The sequence below is a fragment of the Echiichthys vipera genome, assembly GCF_963691815.1.
Source record: "Echiichthys vipera genome assembly, chromosome: 6".
In the NCBI taxonomy this organism is placed as follows: Eukaryota; Metazoa; Chordata; class Actinopteri; order Perciformes; family Trachinidae; genus Echiichthys; species Echiichthys vipera.
This window is the reverse complement of record NC_139831.1, coordinates 25,129,279-25,151,439: the sequence shown is the minus strand read 5'-3', so window position 1 is coordinate 25,151,439 and position 22,161 is coordinate 25,129,279. Positions and strand designations below refer to the sequence as shown.

Below are 22,161 nucleotides of genomic sequence, written 5' to 3'. Positions count from 1 at the left end.
CAGTGAAACACATTCACTACTGTCTCTGTAGCTGCTAAATGCTCCACTACGTTCACCAGCTCGCCGCTAACTTTGTCTGTCTGCTATTCGGAAACACCAATGAGAGCAGTAAGAATGATCCACACCTCTACAGTTGCGGGTTGTAAAACCAACACAGTCATAATAGTTATTTTGTCCATTGTTCAAATAAAAATATTTCTTAGTGCAGCTTTAACGCATTACATTACATCTCTATGACATTTCTGTGTTGCATGTCCTTAATCTCGGTTCCTTAGACCCTATAAAAGATTTCATAAGAATTAAAACAGTATGTCAAGTATGACTGATAGGAAGGCGGTCTGAATGTGTAAAGGGCTAAATTTGACCTTTGTGCCACAACTGGCCTGTCCACAAATGGATACGATTTAATAAAACAATTTTCAATGGTTTAGGATGAGGAGTTGAAGACTAACATTACATAACGTCTGTTTCTACTAAATAAAAATAAGTTAACTGTTAAATACCTTGTGGCAGGTGAGTGTGTGAAACACTTGGGCTGCATGGGTCTTTGTATGTTTTAGGCTCTATGTATATTTGATGAACATATGAATTTGTTTTGCTCAGAAACTCCGTAACTGTAAGCTCGAGGTGTGTTTGATGCCCGGTGCACTAATGCAGCTGTTGTACCCGTCAGCTTTTGTCACCCAGGTGATAAAAATATATTTTCCTTGACGCAGCGAGCCAGAAGAGAGTTTTTAAGGGCAGATTTTGTCATATTATAATATAATAATTATGAACTGTGGAAGACAAAGGTTTATGAGATTCAGCGGTTTTCATGTGTTTCCAATCCACTGTAGCGGGTTGCCTGAATGTTCTTTTCTTAGCATGCCAGTCGGTGTTTAATCAGACAATTTAATGGTTAGGTTTGTATTGAAAGGTCAATCTCCACATGGATAAATTAATCAGTGTTAAAAGATGTTGAAAATCACCAGACAGATGGATCACAATTATACAGCATTAATCAGAGCCACAATGCAAACTCAGTTTAAATCAGTGTATTGCACAATGAGCTTCACTCAGCATCAGAAAATGTATTTTAAATAATTGTCCAAAGGGTCCAAATAATGTTACTCAACAGAAACAGTCCAAAGCTAAATCAAAAATCACTTTTCAGTTTCAAGCACAACAAAATAAAGAAATAATTTCAGTTGTTGATTTCTGTTTTAGTTTTTTTTTTTTTTTGTAGGAGTGAATCATCTTCTCAAACTAAATAATAAAGTCTGATAAGTTTCAGTTTCGTTCTTCACGTTTTTCCCTCTTCCCAAACCATTTAACTTACAATTTATTTAAATACAATTAAATTAAATTAACTTGACGTTCAAGGGGGATTGGAAGTGACCTTTTGGACACATTTCACATCAACTTTAATGCAGGAAACAGGAGCTTTCTTCTGTCTTCACAGGGCAGTATGCAGGTGCTGCTTAAATTAAATCTTAAGGAGTTAAAGTTTTACTTTCATCTATTTAAGTGTCTTTTAAGTTACTGTCTATCAAAGAGTGAGTTAAAACAGCGGCGCTTGATCATATGACCCAGTAATGATGCACTTCTACTTGCATTTTTGCTGAGTATTGTAGCCTAGATGTAAATACGCCACCATATTAGTGAAGCTGCTGACAGCGGTTGGTCTCCTAGCCCAGATCGTCACCAACGGTCATGCTGCTTTCACTTGTAATCAGGAACTTCTAACTTCTGAGTCGGGCTTGTAGTAAGGACAGAAGTGTAATAGGAACGTGTGTCAAACAGTCAACACACATAGTGACCGTGAACATGTCAAGATGGAGGCTCTGAAAGAACAGGCTCGCCTGCAATTACATCCTACCACCAAAGAGGCCGCTAGAAACAAGGTATCTCAAATCTTATGGAGTACAACTTTAAATATAGAGTATAGATAAAGGGGGTCCAAATATAGTAATAATTAAATACATTTTGTTTCTTCTGTTCTGCAGTTTCCTGTTTAAAGAAGGTGTTTCACTTCTATAATAATGTATTTTACCTTGTGATAACTTAATTTATGTCACACAAAAATGTGGGGAATGAAAAATCCCCTTTACTTTGAGAAACTTTGCCTCTGTGTCTCTGCCAATTCCCGTCATTTTAAAGAAGGACATAGCTCTCTCTACTATACCAGAGATTCATCTTTTAGTCATTAATTTTAACACGTGCGTAATGAATCCATCCCACACACCAGTGACTTTCAATAGGTGTACATTAACACCAAGGAGCAGCTTAGAAACTGTGACTACTTCATGTAGAAGACACTGTATTCTAATGCTATTAATGTCTGTCTAGTTGTATTATATGTCTATTTGGTGTGCTTATGTGTGTGTGGCAAAGAGCTATCTGTACGTGTTAGATTCTGATTACACAGATTGCCTCCAAGTCATTAAGTTCAGCATGTTTAATGGATCTATCTGATGCTTCATTAAGTTTTAATGCATCTGCATTTAATTATGTGACAGGTTCAGTGAGTGTGTGATGTGATGTCTGGTGTTTTGTCAGATAAAGAACTTGTCTTGGCGCAGCGGTTCCAATCACTTCATACATTGATTGATTTGGCGAGCAATACAAATTGTATTTAAGTGGTGTGCTTGCGGCTTAAAGGTGAGAAAAGTGTCCAGGTGTCAACTGTGTTGAAAAACAAAAACCCAGCTCCCTCAACACTTGAACCTGCAGTGCTGTCAAACCAACTTTTCCCACAAACTTTTTTACCTTCCTGTTGCAGAGAGGGTTGTGTGACATCTTTGATTATTGTTTGTTTGTTGCATACAAGCTGGCATGCATTTAGTGGTTTGTAGAAAAACTGTTGCTAGATTGAACTTCTGTGTGCATGCTGACCTTGGATTATACACTCACCGGCCACTTTATAAGGTGCACCTTGTGCTTAATAAAGTGTCAGTGTGGTCTTCTGCTGATGTTCCCTCTCTGTAGAAAGTAGGTGGTGTTGTGTGTTCACAGATGCTCTCCTGCATTCCTCTGTTGGAACCAGTGGATATTTGAGTTACTGTTGCATTTCTATGTGCTCCAACCAGTCTGGCCATTCTCTTCTGACCTCTGGCTAAAACAAGGCATTTGCACCCACAGAACTGCCGCTCACTGTATCTTTTCTCTTTTTGGGACCATTCTCTGTAAACCCTAGAGATGGTTGTGCGTGAAAATCCCAGTAGATCAGCAGTTTGTGAAATACTCAGACCAGCACCAACAACCACGCCACGTTCAAAGTCACTTCAATCACCTTTCTTCCCTGTTCTGATGCTCGCTTTGAACTGCAGCACATCGTCTTCACCAAGTCTACATGCCTAAATGCATGTGGTTGCTGCCATGTGATTTGCTGATTAGAAATTTGCGTTAAGGAGCAGTTGGACAGGTGCACCTAATAAAGTGGCCGGTGAGTGCAGCTCGCATGTTATTATCATTATTTTGTACAAAGTTCACCATTGGAAGTTTTGTCCTCCAGGTGAGCTGCCGTTTCAGTTTAAGCTCTGTTGAATGTGACCCTTCAGATTCGAACCAGATAAACACAATATAAAGGCATTGGTGCAGCCAATGCAAATATTTAAAGTAGATTAAACATGGTTGAACCAGTCGGGAGTAATTGGACATACAAGGATTTTCCAGAAGAAATTTAAAAAACGGTCGTAATGAAATATTTAGACTTGAGGGGGCTTTTGCTAAAAGCTCCATGCCATCTTGCACACTCTGAATATTTTATTTCCCACCTTTTAGAATTCTGCTCAAGACCTTAGCATACCCTAATTAATGTGTGTGTGTGTGTGTGTGCGTGCGTGCGTGCGTGCGTGCGTGCGTGCGTGCGTGTGTGCGTGTGTGTGTGCGTGCGTGTTGTGCTATAAGTGTGAGGGCCTTGCAATTATTTGCTACTAATGCGTAATAAGAAGGTTTTAGAATTTGAATTACGGTCAAAATAAGTTATTAGGGCTCATCAAAAAGTACTCAAAGTCATGGAACATACTGGCAAATATCTGAAGTCAACCATGTGGTTATCTGTGCGTGTGTGCGTGTGCGTATGTGTGTGTGTGTTTGTGTGTGTGTGTGTGTGTGTGTGTGTGTGTGTGTGTGTGTGTGTGTGTGTGTATGTATGTGTGTTCAACAGGACCAGGCAGGCAGACAGCGAAGTGCCGATGTGTCAGTAAGGCCTTTGGACTCCACCGCAGAGCAGGTAAAAAAAACCTTCACTATATCTTTGACTTTCTACATTATATTTTTTCATTTTTCATATGAGTGAGGGCAGGTGGATTTTTTTTAATAACTATTCTGAATGTGGGCTGATTCTTAATGCTGCTGATGGTTTTGGTCAGTATTGCACATCGCGCGGGAGTCTACAGTGTGAACTCTTGTGTGCAAACCCTTCAGGTGCACGTCATTTCTTTTTACGTTTCATGGAAGGTTTCTGTCTCATGTGATTGTCTCATTTTTGGTTTATTTTATTTTCATGTCTTCCAACATTTGTGCTTTTCATATTTGCCCTGATTCCCTACTAGTTGCATGCTTTACCTGTTAATACGGACTTAACAAGGAACAGTGTGTGCTTGTGTGTAGAGAACGATGTAATGCTATTGCCGCAAACGATGTGATAATAATTATTTAAACGATTCATTAGTTAAACAATAGATAAGTCCATCGACAGAAAATGTATCTGCAACAATTTCATAATTATTTAATCGTTTAAGGCGTTTCCAAGCAAAAATGCCAAACATTCTCTTGTTCTACCTTCTTAATTGTGAGAATTAGCTGCTTTTCTTTTGCTTTTGTGATGATAAATTCAATATTATGGGGGTTTTGGACTGTGGGTCAGACAAAACAAGACTAGTTTGACATTTATCATGACATTTTTACATCATTGGCAGCTGTATCGATGAAAAAAGAGGTGTTGTCTTCTGAAGGAGTGCTACTCTCACTTTGATAATATGAGATATAATACATAGTATTTAATAATATTTTAAAGGTGAAAAGAGAATATGATTTGATCCAAAGACTAAAATCTAAGAGGAATTGTTTGTGTAAGCAAGAGAAAGGGAGATAGATGGAGACTACTTTACAGCTGGTTGTGTTACTGAACCCTAGAAAGGATTGAACGAGTGAGGACTGGATGATACGGCCAAAATCTTCTATCCCAATAAAGGTCATTTCATGTCTCAATAACGATACATATCAAGTTATAGCATATTCTCTGGTAATGTGATAAATAAATAGATAGTCTATATGAAATAACCACATGGGGAAGCCTATTTTTGTATACGTCTGTGTGAATTAAATACACGACAAATGAAAAAGACTGTAGTGCTTTAGTGCAAAATGAAAATAACGTGCAAAAATCTGAATGTAAATTATCATCCCATGATGTAAATATTGCCATAATGCAGTTCAGCCGCTGTTTTTTTGACAACTTCACAGAAACTGCACAGAAAAATATGTATGATAGGCATTTCTATATAATTTTGATGATATAAATCACGTTCCATATATCAGGAAATCTGGGTTATGTTATGTAAAGTTGGATTTTAACACTAAAACTGCAATTTTCAAATAATATTCCCTCAGGTATTTCACATAACATTTTCTGAGATGCTTGAGTAAATGTGCTTGTTATTGTCAGTTTAGGTAACGTTATTGTGTATCACGAAATCTGAATTCGATTTTTTTCACCATATGGGTGGATATGGATGTTGAACTATCGCCCAGCCCTAGAGTGAGGTTAGACCAAGAGGAAAGGATTATAACACATTGCAATGATGCAGGGAAGATAACACAAAAGGGGCAAAGCCAAATAAGTTGTCTCTGAGTGTCTCTATACTCCACGTGTTAACAGAGAAAGGCGGTGTGTTTGAGTCATGCTCTGGATGCCTGACTTCCCTGGTGGGGCTGGAAACGTTCATCATTTTAAAGTTGTCATTCACAGAGGCAGTTAAGAATTTTGGTTTTTAATTCTCAATGTGTCTGGAATTCAGAGAGACAACAGTGACACACGCTTTACTGTACCAGCAGCGACAGATCTTGACGAGGTTCTAAGCCAGTGCTCATCACAGCATGCCATCACTTTTATTTCAAAGCCTTCCCTCTCAGTCTACGTCTCTCTCCCTCTCTCTCTCTCTCTCTCTGTGTGTTGATCCCAGCATGCGTTCTCTCTCCTTTCCTCACTTGTTCCTTCTTTCATCTCTCCCTCCATTCACAGCGTGTAACCCCTTTCATATCTAGCATCTCTTTCTCGGCTCATTTTGTCTTCCAAAATGCGACTTATCGCAGTTGGAGTTTCAGAATTACAAATCCACCAAACATGCCTCTTTTGTTTCTCAAACACTTTCTCACATCCCCAAGTCTGTCATCTTTCTGTTCTTCTCTTCTGTCTGACCTGTGGTGCCCTGATGTTGTTATGATTGTGTGGTATAATAAGAGTTGTTTGATTATTACTCATTCATAACATTGAAGAAATAGTATATCATCAACTCACTAAGTGGTGAAGGAAGATTTATTTGATGGCGTCCGCCCTCTGCAACCTTTTACAGATGGATACATGGATATATTATGTTGCTGTTGCAAACAAACTGTCAGGGATTTATTTTAAACATCTTTTCATTCGGTTGAATTTATATCTCTAATAGGAAATAGTTCTTGTCAACTTCTGTAACTTATAGATGCTGTTTCTCCTTAATGTGTTAATGTCTTTTTTCATACTTACCACCCTTATTCACAGAGAGTTAATATACCTTGGTGAGATAGGCTTACAGCAAAAGACACAAGCAACTTTTTCTTTTCTTAAAGGGATTCGACTAATGACTACTTTCATTGCCGATTAATCTGCCAGTTATTTTCTCTATGAATTGTTTGGTCTTTAAAACATCAGGAAATTAGTGATAGACCGATACATCGGCCGATATTATCGACACTGCAGTTCCCTTGCAGACCACGCATAGCCCCAGTTTAAGTTAGCTGAAATATTGCCATACACTTTGAAAGTGGAAACACGGATGCCAAATGCTTGAGCAAAAGTTTGTGGGTCCAAATGGTAAAAGAGAATGCCCAATGCCTCGTCTGTAGAACTGCTTGCCATTGTGGCTATATGTATTCATACGGTAGCTGTTACGGACACTGGTTATAGGATTGGGTAATGCCGATGTTGTTCCACGGTGCTGTAGGAGTTTTGTTTAGCAATCACCTGGCTGGAAGTTTGGACGTGTGTGTGTTTCTCTCCTACTTGGAGCAGGGTGGAGTTCCATTTCCATCGCTGTGATATTATCGTCCAACTCCCCCTCAAGAAGATCTTTAATGATGAGAGATCATTTTTATATGTAGTTGAATACTTATTAATAATTAACATTTATCATGTACCAGATAATATAGGCTCAAGATATTAGGCTAAGGCTAGGGCTGATGAAAGAAAATCGGCATCTGCCCTAAAAAATCCATATCGGTTTATCCTCACAGGAAATACTGAAAAATGTCCATCCCAGTCTCTCGCAGTCCAAGGTTACGTCTTTAAATGTCTGGTTTTGTCAGTCCAAAGCACAAATACATTCAATTCAATATGATATAAAACAGAGAGAAGCAGGAATATTCATATTTAACAGGCTGCAAACAGCCCTGTGCATATCTTATGTGCGGTGGCACGTGTGTTTCTTTCCTTTCTAGTGGTTTCAGAGGAACTGTATGGCTTGTTAAAGTACTTTTCAGGTTTACTGTAGCAGAAGTGATGAACTTGAACTTGTATATGCTTCTCTATGAACTTCCTGGATGAGTGTATAAATGCTATTTATATATATAGTGTACACTACTATATACTGTATATATATATATATATATATATATATATATATATATGTAGTAGTGTACACACTCAACACTCCTTCAAAGACTTTGCCTCTGTTGCTCTGTAGAAAACACTGAGATACAGTGCCTTGCATTTATACATTTTAATTTTCATGTGGCTGGCCTCAGTACAAATCAAAACAAAAGGACTCCTGTGTAACTTAACATTTGCTGGGTTGTTTGGAGCTCAATCTCTGTGCTGATTCACGCAAACATACAATCATTTTATGACCAATATATATAAATGCAACGTCTATGAAAAATCTGTCAGCCTTTATTTTTTTTAATGGATATTGGTTCTGTAGCTGTAACCCCAAGACAGTCAGAGCTGTGAAATGTAGATGACAGTAGTGGTTCTTTATTTGTGCTTTTATTGCGTTTCCTCTGGGAGAAAGTTGTGCTTGCAAATCAGATTCTCCAGCCAGAGAACCAGCTGCTGCTGTGTGTCCAAACTGCATTGCCGGTGCTTCACTGATTGCTATTTTATGAGTGTTTTCTGTTGGTCTATGTTTTACAAGTCTTACCTCTCATCCTTGAAAGTGACACAACAAGCTTTGTGATACTGTATGTTTTACGACGTTGTCTTGTTGTTTCTACTGAACCTGGGAGTGTTCATTGCACCTAACACCATTCAATTGATTTGCACTAAACTTATGAATAGTTTTGTGTTCATTCATTAACGTATTTGAAGAGTAAGCCATACATCAACCGCCAAAATATCATTCCTCCAATCTGCATATTCACCATAGAAGTATTAGCTCTTATTGTAGTTAGTTAGAACATCTTGACTCTGGAAGCTGAAACGCCATAATATTCTTATTGTTTCTTGTGATTTGTATCTAAAGTGATTATTTTTCCTTCTGAAGTAAATTTGAGTACACCAATCTACCTCTATCAGTTTGTGTACTGTTTGAGAATATTGTCATTCTCACTCGGGATTTATGACCTGTATTGTTATAAAAGAGTTGTCGACGGGTGCTGAAATCCTTGAAAACAATTGAATTTAAATGCGGTGTTTTGCAAGATTTGAAAAGTTCTTGGATATTGAATAAAGTGTTTGAAATGTAGGTTATGAAACACGCCAAGTAAAATTCTAAACAGATGACACATTTTGAAACACAAAACTTTGCTGTGTTTTCATTTGACACCTCACAATACAGTAGACATGTACTGTCTGTTATTTCGCATAGACACTCCCAGGCTCTGTCAGTTTCTATGTGTGCTTTTCATGTTTGCTACATAGAGAGCCGTGGCTCCAAACCAGCTGCTTCAGCATAAGGCCCAGCTCTCCCAGCCTCAGCTACAGCCGCAAGCCAAGCCCCAGCCTCTGGCTCAGCATCAGCAGCCCTCAGCGGGCAGGAGATCCCACCGCACCCTGCCCAAGGACCAAACCCAGCTCCTGTCGCTGCAGCACGACCACAGACACAGGGAGAGAGAGAGGCAGAGGCAGAGAGAAAAGCCTGTGGCGGCTGTCCAGAAGCTAACAGCTAATAGTGGGAGCACAGCTGCTGCTGCTGCTGCTGTTGCTGCTGCTTCCTCGCCCAGCCGCCCTGAAAACAGCCAGCGCTCAGTGGTAAAACTCTGCCTTCCTCAGCTTTCTAGCACCCTTTATCCCCTCTATACCCCACATGTCTCACACTATGTCTCTGTCCCTCACTTTCATTGAGTTTGATGATTTATTTCCTCATTTTGTTTTGCTTTGTTTTATTGTGTTTGGTCTCTCCTCCCAATACTTTTCTTCTGCCTTTGGTTTATCACATCATCCTGATCCTAGTTGACAGGCCACGTTCACCCAGAGGTCTCAAAGGTGTGGCAAATGTTAGCCGAGTGTTCAAATGTGGTTACGTTAGGTAGACAAAGTTCAGACCAAGACCCTGTTGCTGGTGCTCGTCCTTGTGACCATGAAGCCAGAATGCAGCCGATGTTATAGCTCCAAGAGCTTAGTTGAAAGCATTCATTTTTTGCAATGAAGCTACAATTTTATCAACCTCGCATATGTATATGCACGGTGGCACTTGCAGACTGTTGGTGTAGGGAGATGACATGTGGTTCATACCCTCTATTCTTAGCAGACTAACTAAACCACACATGTTGCTACAGGAAAAGAGACCAAAGGTGTCATTTCTAAAAGAAGGTTTTGTAAACAGCAGTGAAAAAGTCTTTTTTAAATAAGGTTTTATTCATTTATTACTTAAGCCAGAACTCTGTCAGGGCTGTGGCTACTCTTCCATCCTAAGCTCTCAGATAATCAGCAACAAAGTAAAATGGCGAGGAGGATGTTGATGATTGATTTTGCATCAAATCTAGAATCAGAGTGCATCTAGAATCTGGAACTTCTAAGAAAAACTCAGCACTGTAATATTTGATATGTAAGAACAATAAGTGGTACTCTTTTCATGTCAGGGCCAGTTTGTATAAAACTTTTTGGAAGTGGTCTTTAGAACCCTCCTAAACTTCGACCTGCAGAAGTCAAAACATTGCAGTAAAAGTAAGCATGAGAAGCTTCATATGAAGTAGTTGAAAATAACTTTAACACAGTTAAGGTGTAAGTCTAAAGTGCTGACTGCAGTGTTTTGAAATACAGACATGTGTACCCACAATGCCCTCCTTAAAGCACTGAATCTGCATCACATCAGTGATCTCAGTGTGACTCCCTGATGAAATCTTTATATGATTCTCTACACATGTTTTAGATGGACTTCCAAGATTCAAACCTAGCCAGGCTGCTTTTGGCTGCTGGTCTTCCCAGCCAGATGCACTCTAGGCTGGGCTCTGGGAGCAGCTCTAGCCCTTGTACTCCAGCCATGCAGAGAGCTCACCTCAACCAGGTATACACGATTATATTACATAAGACGTTTAATGTATTGTCCTGCTCTCCTCTTTCATTTATACTATTACCACTCAAACTACTACAGGTGTATCTCTATTTTTGGCTTAACAATTTACAGTACCAAATGACCATGGGTGTACATTTTGTTTTCCCAGAATGCCAATCTGCGCTCTAGTCGCGACGCCCCTCACAGCTGCTCTATGTCAGATATGGCCATCTTCCCGTTGTCCCCATTTTCTCCCCTGCCCCCAACTGATGATGTCTTCTGGGACTCTGGGATGCCACCTAAGGTGAGCAACGACCGTCCTGTTAGCTGCTGGATGACACATTAGGTCACATACCAGCAGGTTAGATGACCTACATAAACAAGGCATACAAGTGATCGAAAGAGGAAGCTGTTAAAGTCATGCCAGGCGCAGGATGTAGCCTCTGTCACATGAGGTTGTTAGTGCGTGTTAATCATTCTGTATTCTGGTCATACCAAGCTAAGGAAGTGGTGCACACAGCACAAGGTTGGCACAGTGTGAGTGTGTGTTTGTTTTGGGGAAAATGTGTGTTACCCTATGGGGGGACGGTTGTGTCTTAAAGGTCACATAATGTAATTGATGTTTCCGTGTTTTTTTGTTTTTTTTCTATTGAGCAGGTCAATGTGCTGTATAAATACTGTGAAAGTATTAAAATGCTCAACACACAGAGAAATGCACACAGCCTGTATTCAGAAACTGTCTTTAAATGGGCCGTCAGGACTTCTGTACTATATAGAGTTAGAAAGTGCTGTTACTGTCATTCCCTGGCTGCAATGATGGTGCAGAAATGCAGAGAGAGCAGATGCGGAAGACCTGGAGATGCTGACCAATCAGAGCAGACTGGGCTTTTTCAGGTTGGGGTTTTAAAGAGACAGGCGGTAAAACAGAGCGTTTCAGACAGAAGGGTGAATACAGGTATATTCAGACACACAGGATGAGAAAAATAATGTGTTTTTGAACATTAAAGCATGAAAACATGTATTTTGGGTTTCTACTATAATAAGTATGAACCTGAAAATAAGAAGAATTGGTGGCCTTTAAGTCTTGTTATGAAGTGCCTTTAAGGGCGCACTCACACTGTCCGCCCGTACCGTGCCCCGGGCTTTAGGGTACTTGTCCCCCCCTCCCTCTCCCCCCGCTGGCCAGCCCGTTTGTACTCATACTGCCTGGGCCTCGCGCAAATGCTTCTTGCCAGTCCATACGTCATCACTTGTAACACTTCACACGCATTGATTATCGACATCGCGATGTGTCGCCTGGTTTACAAATCTTCAGCGTCTTGTCGACTGTTTTTGAATATTTTCATCTGCCCAAATCTGCAGTAAACACTCCACCTCCGCATCATACCAACGTGAACCTTTCGCCGCCATTGTTGTTGTTAAATGTTCGCGCATGGTCTGTGTTTTTTTTTTTTTGTATGTCCAAACAGGCGCACATAAAATGACGTCAGAGCCGCAGTAGGCCTCCTGCTTGTGCTCTACTCGTACACGTGCGCACGCTCGTGCTCGTATATGTGCAAACACGCTCTACAAAAGCCCACCTCTCTCAAACGGGCCGTGGACGGCCAGCTGGCCGCAGCTAGGCACGGAGTGGTTGCACTCACACTGGTCAAACAAACTAGGCTTTACCCGAAAAACCTGTTTGGGCACGGTACGGAAGGACAGTGTGAGTGCCCCCTAATTAAAAGCATCTCTGTAATAAACACACCTTGCTTACTAACAAACACAACTCTCTCTATCTCTATCTCTCTCTCTCTCTCTCTCTCTCCATTGCTTTCTGTCAAATATCACTGCTCCCCCGCTAGGTGTTTTACAAACAGAATATGCTGTTAGGTGTATTTACTAACAGAACACCATATGGAGTTGATAGAACAACTAATAACTCCTACAGAGAGAGGAGGAGAGCCTAATAAAGCTGTCTGTTTGCTTTGTTATGTTGTTGAGCTAACAGGCAGCCATATGGACTCTTTAGAGCAGTTAATAACTGTGCTCTATTCAGTGACTGCGGTGTGGTGGCTGGAGCTAAAAAGTTGCAATACTAGTGCTTGTACAGGTACCCTTAAAGTAATACTGATACCAATAACGTACACACACATTTAATTGAAGAACACTTGCAAAGCCAGTCCTTCAGTGATGTTTTACAACTGTCTGAATTTCAAATAATCTTAAAAAAATAACATAAGCTTAAATATTCTAAAACCCATGCTGCAGTTGATGCTGTTTGATGATTCAGACTAAAGGGTTTGTACTGCTCAATAAGATCTAATGTGTGTGCCACTGTGGTAGACAGGAAACAGACACCGAGTTTGAAGAGTGTGTGTGTGTGTGTGTGTGTGTGTGTGTGTGTGTGTGTGTGTGTGTGTGTGTGTGTGTGTGTGTGTGTGTGTGTGTGTGTGTGTGTGTGTGTGTGTGTGTGTGTGTGTGTGTGTGTGTGTGTGTGTGTGTGTGTGTGTGTGTGTGTGTGTGTGTGTGTGTGTGTGTGTGTGTGTGTGTGTGTGTGTGTGTGTGTGGAAAGTGAGGACAATTTGGATCGTTTCAAAGGCCTGTTTCGGAGTTAAGACTTTTTAAGGTTCAAGTTTGAATAAGATTCAGGTTTGGGTAAGGGTCGGGGTTAGTCATTTAGTTGTCGTGGTTAAGGTTAGGGTATTATGTCATTATTATTATTATTATTATTATTATTATGCATTTTGTGTCCTCTCAAAGATAGATGTGCAAGAATTTGTGTGCGGTGGTTCAGAGGAGCCAGATGCAGGATGCGGGCAACTTGTCAGAAAGATGATTGGTATTCCCACAGTTCACTTCCTGCTCTGCTGGGTGTGTCTTCCTCTTTGTAACTAGGCCATGCGACTCAGGAGACGAGAGGTCAAAAAGTCACCAGCTGGTTGGTGCGACTGAGAGTTTGAGAAGAATGACATGTTGAAAGATCCCGTTTAAAACAAAGGGCTTGTAACACTTGATTTGGTATTGACTTCACAGTGCTGTTCTTGTCATATCGAGAATGCAACACTATTGAAAAAGGTGAAGAAATATCCCTGAGTCAGATAATATTGCCACACCACATGTGAGATTTGGACACGGCTTTGGGGAGTTTAAAGGAGCAACATTGAAATGTTAAGAAATAGCAAAGCCAAATGGTCTCATTATATTCTCCCTAATAAATATCTCCCAGTGGGTTATTAAAGATTTTATTGCACTCTGCTCTAAACCCTTTCAGGGACTTTGGAGGTTGTTGTATATAAAGGTTCCATAACTGCAGAAACCTTTCTATAATTAGCTGAAATCCTGCTTGGCTAGACATGAGATCCTTGTAAAGAGCCCTCTCAAACTTATGAGAAGTGAAACAAGCAATCAGGACCACCAGGAGACTGCCATCTTTGCGTATTCACTAACTTTATGTTCTGTGAAGTCAGTTCAATTGATTCTTTCTTTGTTCTCTGTATTGTTTAAATCTCAGGTCCCAGAACGCACTACCTCAAAGTTCTACTGTCGAGAGCTGGTGATGGGACACAAGAGGGCCGCTTCAAGGTAGTCTCCACTGCATGCACTATAATCCAAATCAATGACTTTATGTCACTTTTTGTCATGAGCTTTGAAGTCAAAAAATCAATATTTTATATTGACAATGGATCAAAGTGAATTTTCACCCGGCTGTTGCATCTTGTGATTTTGGTTCATTCTCAGTGCTCACATCAGCTGTTTCTTAGAAAAAAACTCTAAAAACTGGGGCTGTACAATAAATCTTGGTTTATCATCAACAATAAAACTCAGTGGAAACAGTGACACGTTGCGAAAGACACTCACACTTTTTTGAGTTGGTCGAAAGTCAGTAGAAAACTCCACTTAAATATGTAACTGTCATTACTTTTTAATGGTGTCTTTTGTGCTCAGAATAAAAAAAATGTTGGAAATCATGGCCTTTCAGTTTTTGTAACTCAACAAGCAATTTGTTTTAATCTAGCAGGAAACTGAAAGCAGCAGATTGTATATTTTCCTCATATCACTGTGAAGATTTTAGTAGCTAAAGAGCCATATATTTGCCTCAGGAGTTGGAGCGCAAAACAGAGCAAAAAGCAAAGTGATGCGACATTTGTAAGGTGGTCAGAAACGCCGACAACCGTCAAATGACGCCATTCAGTGATTTCACTAACCACATTCTACATATTGGGCACCTTAGACACGTGCGTTTTTGCTGTTTTAAATTAACTGTAAATGGACAGAATCAATCTAGCTCAATTTAAATCATGACAAATGAATGAATGACAAAATTAGTCAGTTTCAGACGAACTACTTAGTTTTACTTACAAAAATGTTGAACATTGAGATAACAATTTGAATGAAAAGGCCACACTGTACTCTTACATCCCACCTTGTATGTTATTAAGGCAGTGCGTCCACTGGCTTATATTATATACTTATAATAGTGAGGTGTATCTTGACTTGAAGTACCATCTAAGCTGGTTGCCTTAAGCAGCAAATATATGGGCATTGCTTAGCAGCATAAAGATACAATGCCTGTCTGTCATTGAACTGGAAAACAAGAGAAGCCCAAATAACATTACTCTTAAATTGATTGTGATTAAACATTCTTTATTTGTAATCTTTGGTATTTTAGCCATGCTATGAGCAGGGTAGCTCTGAACCACAAACTTATTATTTCAGCTAGAGGAAACTTTATTTATTTTGACGGTTCATATCACACTACAATTCACTGGCATACATGATTAGAGAGCAATCGGTCACGGGTACCTCACATTAGTTTAGCTCGGATGATTATCTTCGATTAGATGAAACTAATGGTGAGGAAATCGGGTCATTGCAGTAGCAGCGTGAAGGATATACTCAGGATTAAAACATAAAGAAGTGTGTAATGTTGATCACAAGTCTCTCTCCATCTGTGTCACTGCATGTGTCTCTTTCTCCATCTAGTGGTAGTCCAGTGTCTGTAGCAGATAAGAGTGGACGGTGTGGGCCTCATGGAGTCTCCTCTAACAGCAGCAACCACCCAGGTCTGTGCCACCTTACCTCAATCATTCAAGGGTTCATCAACTCTGGTCATAGATATAAAATGGGTGGTTCTGTCACCTCTGGCAGTGTCTGAAAGTACGTAGTTTGTTTTAATGAAAATGATTCCTTTATCTGGGCTCCTAAATATGGACAGTGTCAGGGGAAGCATGTCCAGAGATAGTCCGGAGTTTCTCTTTCACACAAGCAGCACACAACCGGAGATTCTCAGTGTCAGACGTGTTCTCACTTACTGGAATTGTTTGGTGAGGGCGAGGGGAGGTGCCTCAGTAGAACGTGCAAAGGGGAGGACATCGCGCATATTTCAGCGTACTGACAGAGCCGCTTTGTCATTTGCACTCTTGCCGCTCTTTGAATCTGTCTGATGATTTTGAAGTCGATCCTTACTGACAGATGCTCCTAAATCTACTGTAGTCGTCTCTCCAGTTAGCCATTTTGTTGACATCTATGTGTAAGTCACCCTACTTCTTCACCATATGAGGACTGTAAACGTCAAAGTGACACCCCATTTGACTCCATGGATACACAGGCGAAAAAAGAGCTGTATTCACACATTGCCGCACTTGGAGAATACTCGGTCTTTGTACTAGGGAGCTGGCAGCCTAAGCTCTGTTTGATTTCCAGTCTAACTGAATCAGATATTTGTGTTCAAACAAACAGCCCCGTCGATTAATGCCTAGATAATTTCAGGTTTGCTGTGCGTGTCCAAGTGGCTTTAGAGACTACATTGTTTTGACTTCAGAATTATACTCTTAAAGGTCCTATAGTACACTCATTTGTTACTTTTATTTTAGGGTTTCTACTAGAACATGCTTTCATGGATTGAGTGTTTTGCAGTTTCACAGAATTTATATAGCACCTCAACCAGCTACAGTTTTATCTAAGCTTAGCGTTGCTGTCACACAGATGTGGCAGTGAACTAATGCTGGGCTCGTCTGTGTGCAACACTAAGTCCCATTTTCTCAGCTAAGCCCACGCCGCCAAAACACACATATGCCAAGCCAGTTCACATGCACATGCCCACCCTAAACAATACCCTCATAAACAGACACACCAAGCCCACCACAGAAAGTACAAACACTTACTATAGAGCAGCGAGAGAGCACAACACGGAGTTATGAGTTCAAAGCTTGCCCTCTCTGCAGTACCTGTGTGTCTAGACCGAAAGAACAAAGAAAGAAACAACTCATGTCTTTCAAAGCTCTGCTCTCTGTATCATGGCATCAAGGAAACTCTAGTTGTGACTGTAAGAGGTAGAAAGAAGAGAGGAAGATGGGGAGAATATGTTTCGTATCTTTCAAAGTTACCCTCTGTGTGTAGTTGGGAGCGAACAGCCTCCCACTCAGTTTGGCTGCGGGCTTCATCCTTCTTTGTTTGGAGCCACAGATCAGAGACTCATACAGTTTTAGTGTGGTAACAAACTTTTTATCTGCTGATGATGTAACAGAGAAAAAGCTGTTTTTAAACTCTGCTGTTGTTGGAATGGGTATTTGTTGCATTGGTATATATCATTTACAACTTAATTACGACACCTTGATTTGATGCCAAAAAAACAGTGATAATGCAGTTGGTAGAGGGACAAGGAATTGAAAGGTTGTTTGCGAAAATGAAGACTGTAATTCCCATGAACCTCTTTGATTTATGAAACCAGGGAAGCTGTTGCTTCTTTTCATTATTGTCCAGAAACTCTTGCTATGTAGTGGAAGGACAGTGGCCATCATGTTTGTGCGGCAAAGACCGTACTTCTGTACCATTTAGTGGTTGACTAGCATTTACAGCAAGAAGGTCCTGTGTTCGATCCCCGGTCAGGGCGGGGCCTTTCTGTATGGAAAGCTGAACATGACAGTTTTTGGATAATGCTATGTTTTGGAAGTTAGGTTCAATTAGAGTGTTCCTGCTCCAACAAAGTGCCATAATTCCAGTGTTTTTCTGTAAAGCTATCCAGCATTGTGTTATACAATGTAAGGTCCCATGAAGAGGCCAGAAAAGGCAGCCATGTTTTTTGACAATGGCCTCATTTGTCTCATGGTAATTACACCTTTCACCACCCTGCTGCTATTTTCACTTTTCACACTGCATAACTGCTACTAATGTAATGTGTGTGTGTGTGTGTGTGTGTGTGTGTGTGTGTGTGTGCGTGTGTGCGTGTGTGCGTGTGTGTGTGTGTGTGTGTGTGTGCGGTAGGCTACTTCAAGCTGGAGAGTCCTCTTCTACAGCAGCACAGGAGGACACAAGAAAACGTAACCAGTGGACATACACAAGTAAATTAAGGGCTACAGCTATGACCAAATTGTTCTGTTCTGCCACACATTGTACACATACACACCTGCTTACTCTCACGTGTGTGAGCTGACATGACAAAATCAGCATAGCTACATTGATCTTGATTCACAAAGGGGAGCATGACATCCCAAAAAACACACAAAATTCCCCTTCTGTATTACATTTAAAATGAAAAGTCCCTCTCCTCTAGATATAGAAGTAGTTGTGTGTAATCCTCTTTATCTGTACAACATGATATGTCTTCTCCCTCTGCTCTTGATCTCTGAACTCACTTGAACCTTGTTTACTCATATTGTTTCTCGCCTCCACCGTGCAGGGTGTAAGAGCTGCTCTGGGTCGGCTCAACAAGGCCACTGAATACTCCTCTTCCAGTGACGAGGTGGGCAGCAGTGATGAGGAAGAGAGGAGCAGGTGAGATCGGCATCATCAGTATAGATGATATAATTGTATTCTGCTTATTATATTTTTAGACGTTCCTGGTTTAAGTGCACCGTGTATTTCAGACCGTCTTTTCTATATATCCAAAAGAAAATGAAAATATGATTGGCAGGGTCTGCCAAATGTGACAAAGAATTGAGTCAGTGTGTTTCCAAACAACACAATTATGAAACACGACCTGTTGCAAAATGTAATGTACCATTGCGAAACCAATGTTAAGAATCAGATCCATCAGTTTGAGAAAGAAGAGGCGATGTTTCCTCAGAACTCTGCTGCATCTACAGAGAAATGTGGAAATGTTTCTGCTGACTGTCGAGGCGCAGTTTAACACCAAACACTCATTTAAGGCACAACAGGTGAATAGGGTACACATTTTAACTAAAAGATATCCGCACGAAACTTCGCAAAGTTGATCACTTACATTAAGACATTTTTTTTTTTGTTACAAGTTTTCTGAACTTTAGGTTTAAATATGCAAATGAGGTATTATCTAATTAAATATTTGCTCATCTGCATATAACAGAAATATAAACGTTCAGTAAAGCAAATTCTCATTTTGTTGACGTATTGAACACAAAGTTTTTCATAGAGGTTATCTTGGATATCTCTTTTTTATCTTCCCAAAAATCTGAATAAGATGTCATATTTATCAGCCTTTGAATTATATATTACCAAACCCTGCAGGATAAAGATAGGAATAAAACTGGACGGACCCTTAGGACACAAAGAAAGAAATAGTTTTAAAATAAACACCTAAATGGTGTCTGGTTGTTTTCTTTTCACAGGTATGAAAGAAGATGTTGTGGAGGCAAAAAAGCCCCGAATCTCAAAATTTTCTAGTGCACAAAAAAAACAATGTTTTTGTAGTTTCACGCCTTAAATGACAAATTTAAAATACTTTACACATTCAAATGCAGGACCGGGATCCTATCTCTTCCCACAAATGTGCCATTAAAGTGAACTGTATTGTTAATGGGAAAAAAATGTATGTTTGTTTATGGTAAGAGGAAATATATTAGTGTTTATTATTTTATACGTGAATTATTTCTCTTCTGGTTTCACTTTTGATCCCTGGAAATTCATGAGCCTGGTTTTCGTTGCTATTGATCTTGAGGATATTGATCATGTTTCTGTAATCTCGACCTGTCTGTGTGTATATTTCAAGGTCTGACCTGTCCAATGGAAAGGGGAAATACTTCAGAGGAATACCCGATGGCATTGTACTGCAACCTCACCGCAATCTTAACCAGGTCCCCCTACACATACACTCAAAAACTGGTGGAATGATAAACTCGACATTCAGTATACTCCACTGACTGACTTTCACAGCCCACTTAATTCACACTTTGTCTCCTACTGTGTCCTACAGATTTCTCGGATAGGTTCAGATGATACTTACATGCTACCAGATCTTCTGCAGAAAACCTCGTCCTCCAGCCCTACCCACAATGCACCAGGCCAGCAGCAGCGAACACGTGAACTCAACTACTCGCAGTCACCCACAGCCACTCGATCCCCCACGCACCCGGACCTACATGTGAGTTTATCTGGAGGAATGTGACAGAATCAGACAGAGTCACAGGTAGACAAACATATTATAGTTAATCAGCACATCCAAAAGGTCCAATACCATCGAGTATTGTTTTGACAAAGGTTCAAACAGTAGAAGCAAATCTCTCTGTGAAATGATCAGGAATCTTGTTTGAGAACGCCTCTCTTAAAAAAATACAGAATAAAGAAATAGAATACGATAACATTAGGAGTGCTGCTCCTGATAAATGGAAAAGCATTACAAAGAGAAAAACTTTGTAGTCGACAACACACGTTCAAAGTAAATTAAATAAGTCCAAGGAAGAGTGTGTATTGCATATTACTATAAGTAAACACTTCACAGGTATGAACGTAGTTTTTGCACTGAAATAAATGAAAATACTCTTGTCTTCACATTATCAAGACATAAAATATTGATTATAACAGACAGTATAACCTAAACAGAGTAGAGAAAACCCTTAATGTATGTTTACAGGCATTGTTTATGAGCTTTTGAAAAGCATATCCAAGGGTGATTTACTAAGGAAATACTGTATGTGACTAGTTGCAGCAGTTACATTTGTCCACCAGAGAGAGGTGTTTAGTTGCACAGGTATGAGCAGTGAAACATTCTGTCCTAATAGTCCTGTAGAAGTAGGATAGATCTTCAGCTAACATATGTGCTTACTTGGCCAACCATGCAATTCATATTTCCTTATGTAAACTTCGAAACAAGATTGCATTTGTATTAATAATGTTTAGAGAGAGAAAGGACACCCAAGAGTTAGTGGGGATGTTGCAGAGTTGTTGTCACTGATCTACAACGGTGTTAAAATAATAAAACTTAATAACAAAAATCGTAATGGTGTGGAATAATGTTTTTTTTCTGCGGTACATTATTAGGCCGTCAGCAGTCCAACTGGTAAAAACACCTCCTCATCTTCCTCTTCCTCATTCCTGTCCTTCATCGATCCAAGACTGATCCCCATATCATCGCCACCACAGAGCCCTAGTGAGTACCTTTACACACATATATACACTCACACATACAATACACTAACATACAGTACTGCATGCATACTTACATAATTATCTCTGAGTTAAGGTACTCGTGTGCAATTAATTAATTATTCTCTGCTCCACTTTATTTTGTATTTATTTAAGTATTTTAAGTGAGAGAACACAGCTTCCTACACCCTGCATTGTTAACATTGTGTATTTGTCCGCATGTAGTTGGCATTAAGGGTGAGCCAATCAAGAGAGAGAACCACAGGAAGGGCTCTGTGGTGAATGTGAACCCAACCAACATTCGACCGCAGAGCGATACTCCAGAGATCCGCAAGTACAAAAAGAAATTCAACACTGAGGTTCTCTGCGCTGGACTATGGGGTTTGTAGTTTGATATTGTATGTTTTTTTACTTTAAAATATAGTGTGTGTGTGTGTGTGTGTGTGTGTGTGTGTGTGTGTGTGTGTGTGTGTGTGTGTGTGTGTGTGTGTGTGTGTGTGTGTGTGTGTGTGTGTGTGTGTGTGTGTGTGTTTAGGCAATACTCTCTATTATTAATTATTTTTATTTATTTAAGTGTACTATTTAAACAATTTAAAGTGCTGCATACAATTCTACTACTCAAACAGGTTTCAAAGATAAATACATTTATTTAGAAAATGAATGAATGATAGATATTATCAGGAAAAGCGACTCGCTCTCTTCCAGTTCACTGTAACAACAAGCAACGTACAGAACGCCACTGACACATTTCCTCAAACAAAACTATAAAGACTGATCAGGTAGGTGACGTTATGTTTAACATTCATGAAAAACTAAACATAGAGGCATTCACGAGGACAGCTTAGCATTCTCTTCCTGTTTTTAACAACTGCAGTCACTACGGCAACCACAGACACACCCGCCAGTTAACGGGTCACTCGTGGCGGCAGCGCTCTGTGAAGTGAAACAACGGGGTGCTTTCGGCTCAGATGCTGAATCATCAAGGACATTGTTGGCTTCTTTTTAGGTGTGAAATGATCAGAAACTTTGGACATTATCTGCCTTTTTCGGGCTGTTTCTTCACCCTCCGTTACTGCGGCAACTGAAATCCGGATCTAGTGGTGTGCATCTGCAAAAACGGTCCGTGTGGAACAATGATCCCTGCTCTGAGCATGTCTCGCAATGTGCA

General features: G+C 40.1%; 1 protein-coding gene across 3 annotated transcripts in view; it reads left to right on the top strand.

Annotated features, from left to right (window-relative positions):
* The window catches only part of LOC310948270 (mitogen-activated protein kinase kinase kinase kinase 4), a 72,214-nt gene that overhangs the window by 35,699 nt on the left and 14,354 nt on the right, over positions 1 to 22,161 (top strand). For 2 of the 3 annotated variants that reach the window (XM_083915335.1, XM_083915334.1), the window contains exons 15-26: positions 4,148 to 4,213; positions 9,101 to 9,430; positions 10,551 to 10,685; positions 10,843 to 10,977; positions 14,167 to 14,237; positions 15,639 to 15,718; positions 17,919 to 17,995; positions 18,334 to 18,428; positions 19,621 to 19,705; positions 19,825 to 19,992; positions 20,889 to 20,997; positions 21,219 to 21,374. In XM_083915335.1, the coding sequence (XP_083771461.1) occupies positions 4,148 to 4,213; positions 9,101 to 9,430; positions 10,551 to 10,685; positions 10,843 to 10,977; positions 14,167 to 14,237; positions 15,639 to 15,718; positions 17,919 to 17,995; positions 18,334 to 18,428; positions 19,621 to 19,705; positions 19,825 to 19,992; positions 20,889 to 20,997; positions 21,219 to 21,374 (1,507 nt within the window). The remainder of the gene's footprint in view (positions 1 to 4,147; positions 4,214 to 9,100; positions 9,431 to 10,550; positions 10,686 to 10,842; positions 10,978 to 14,166; positions 14,238 to 15,638; positions 15,719 to 17,918; positions 17,996 to 18,333; positions 18,429 to 19,620; positions 19,706 to 19,824; positions 19,993 to 20,888; positions 20,998 to 21,218; positions 21,375 to 22,161) is intronic. The other variant, XM_083915336.1, reaches the window with a different exon arrangement.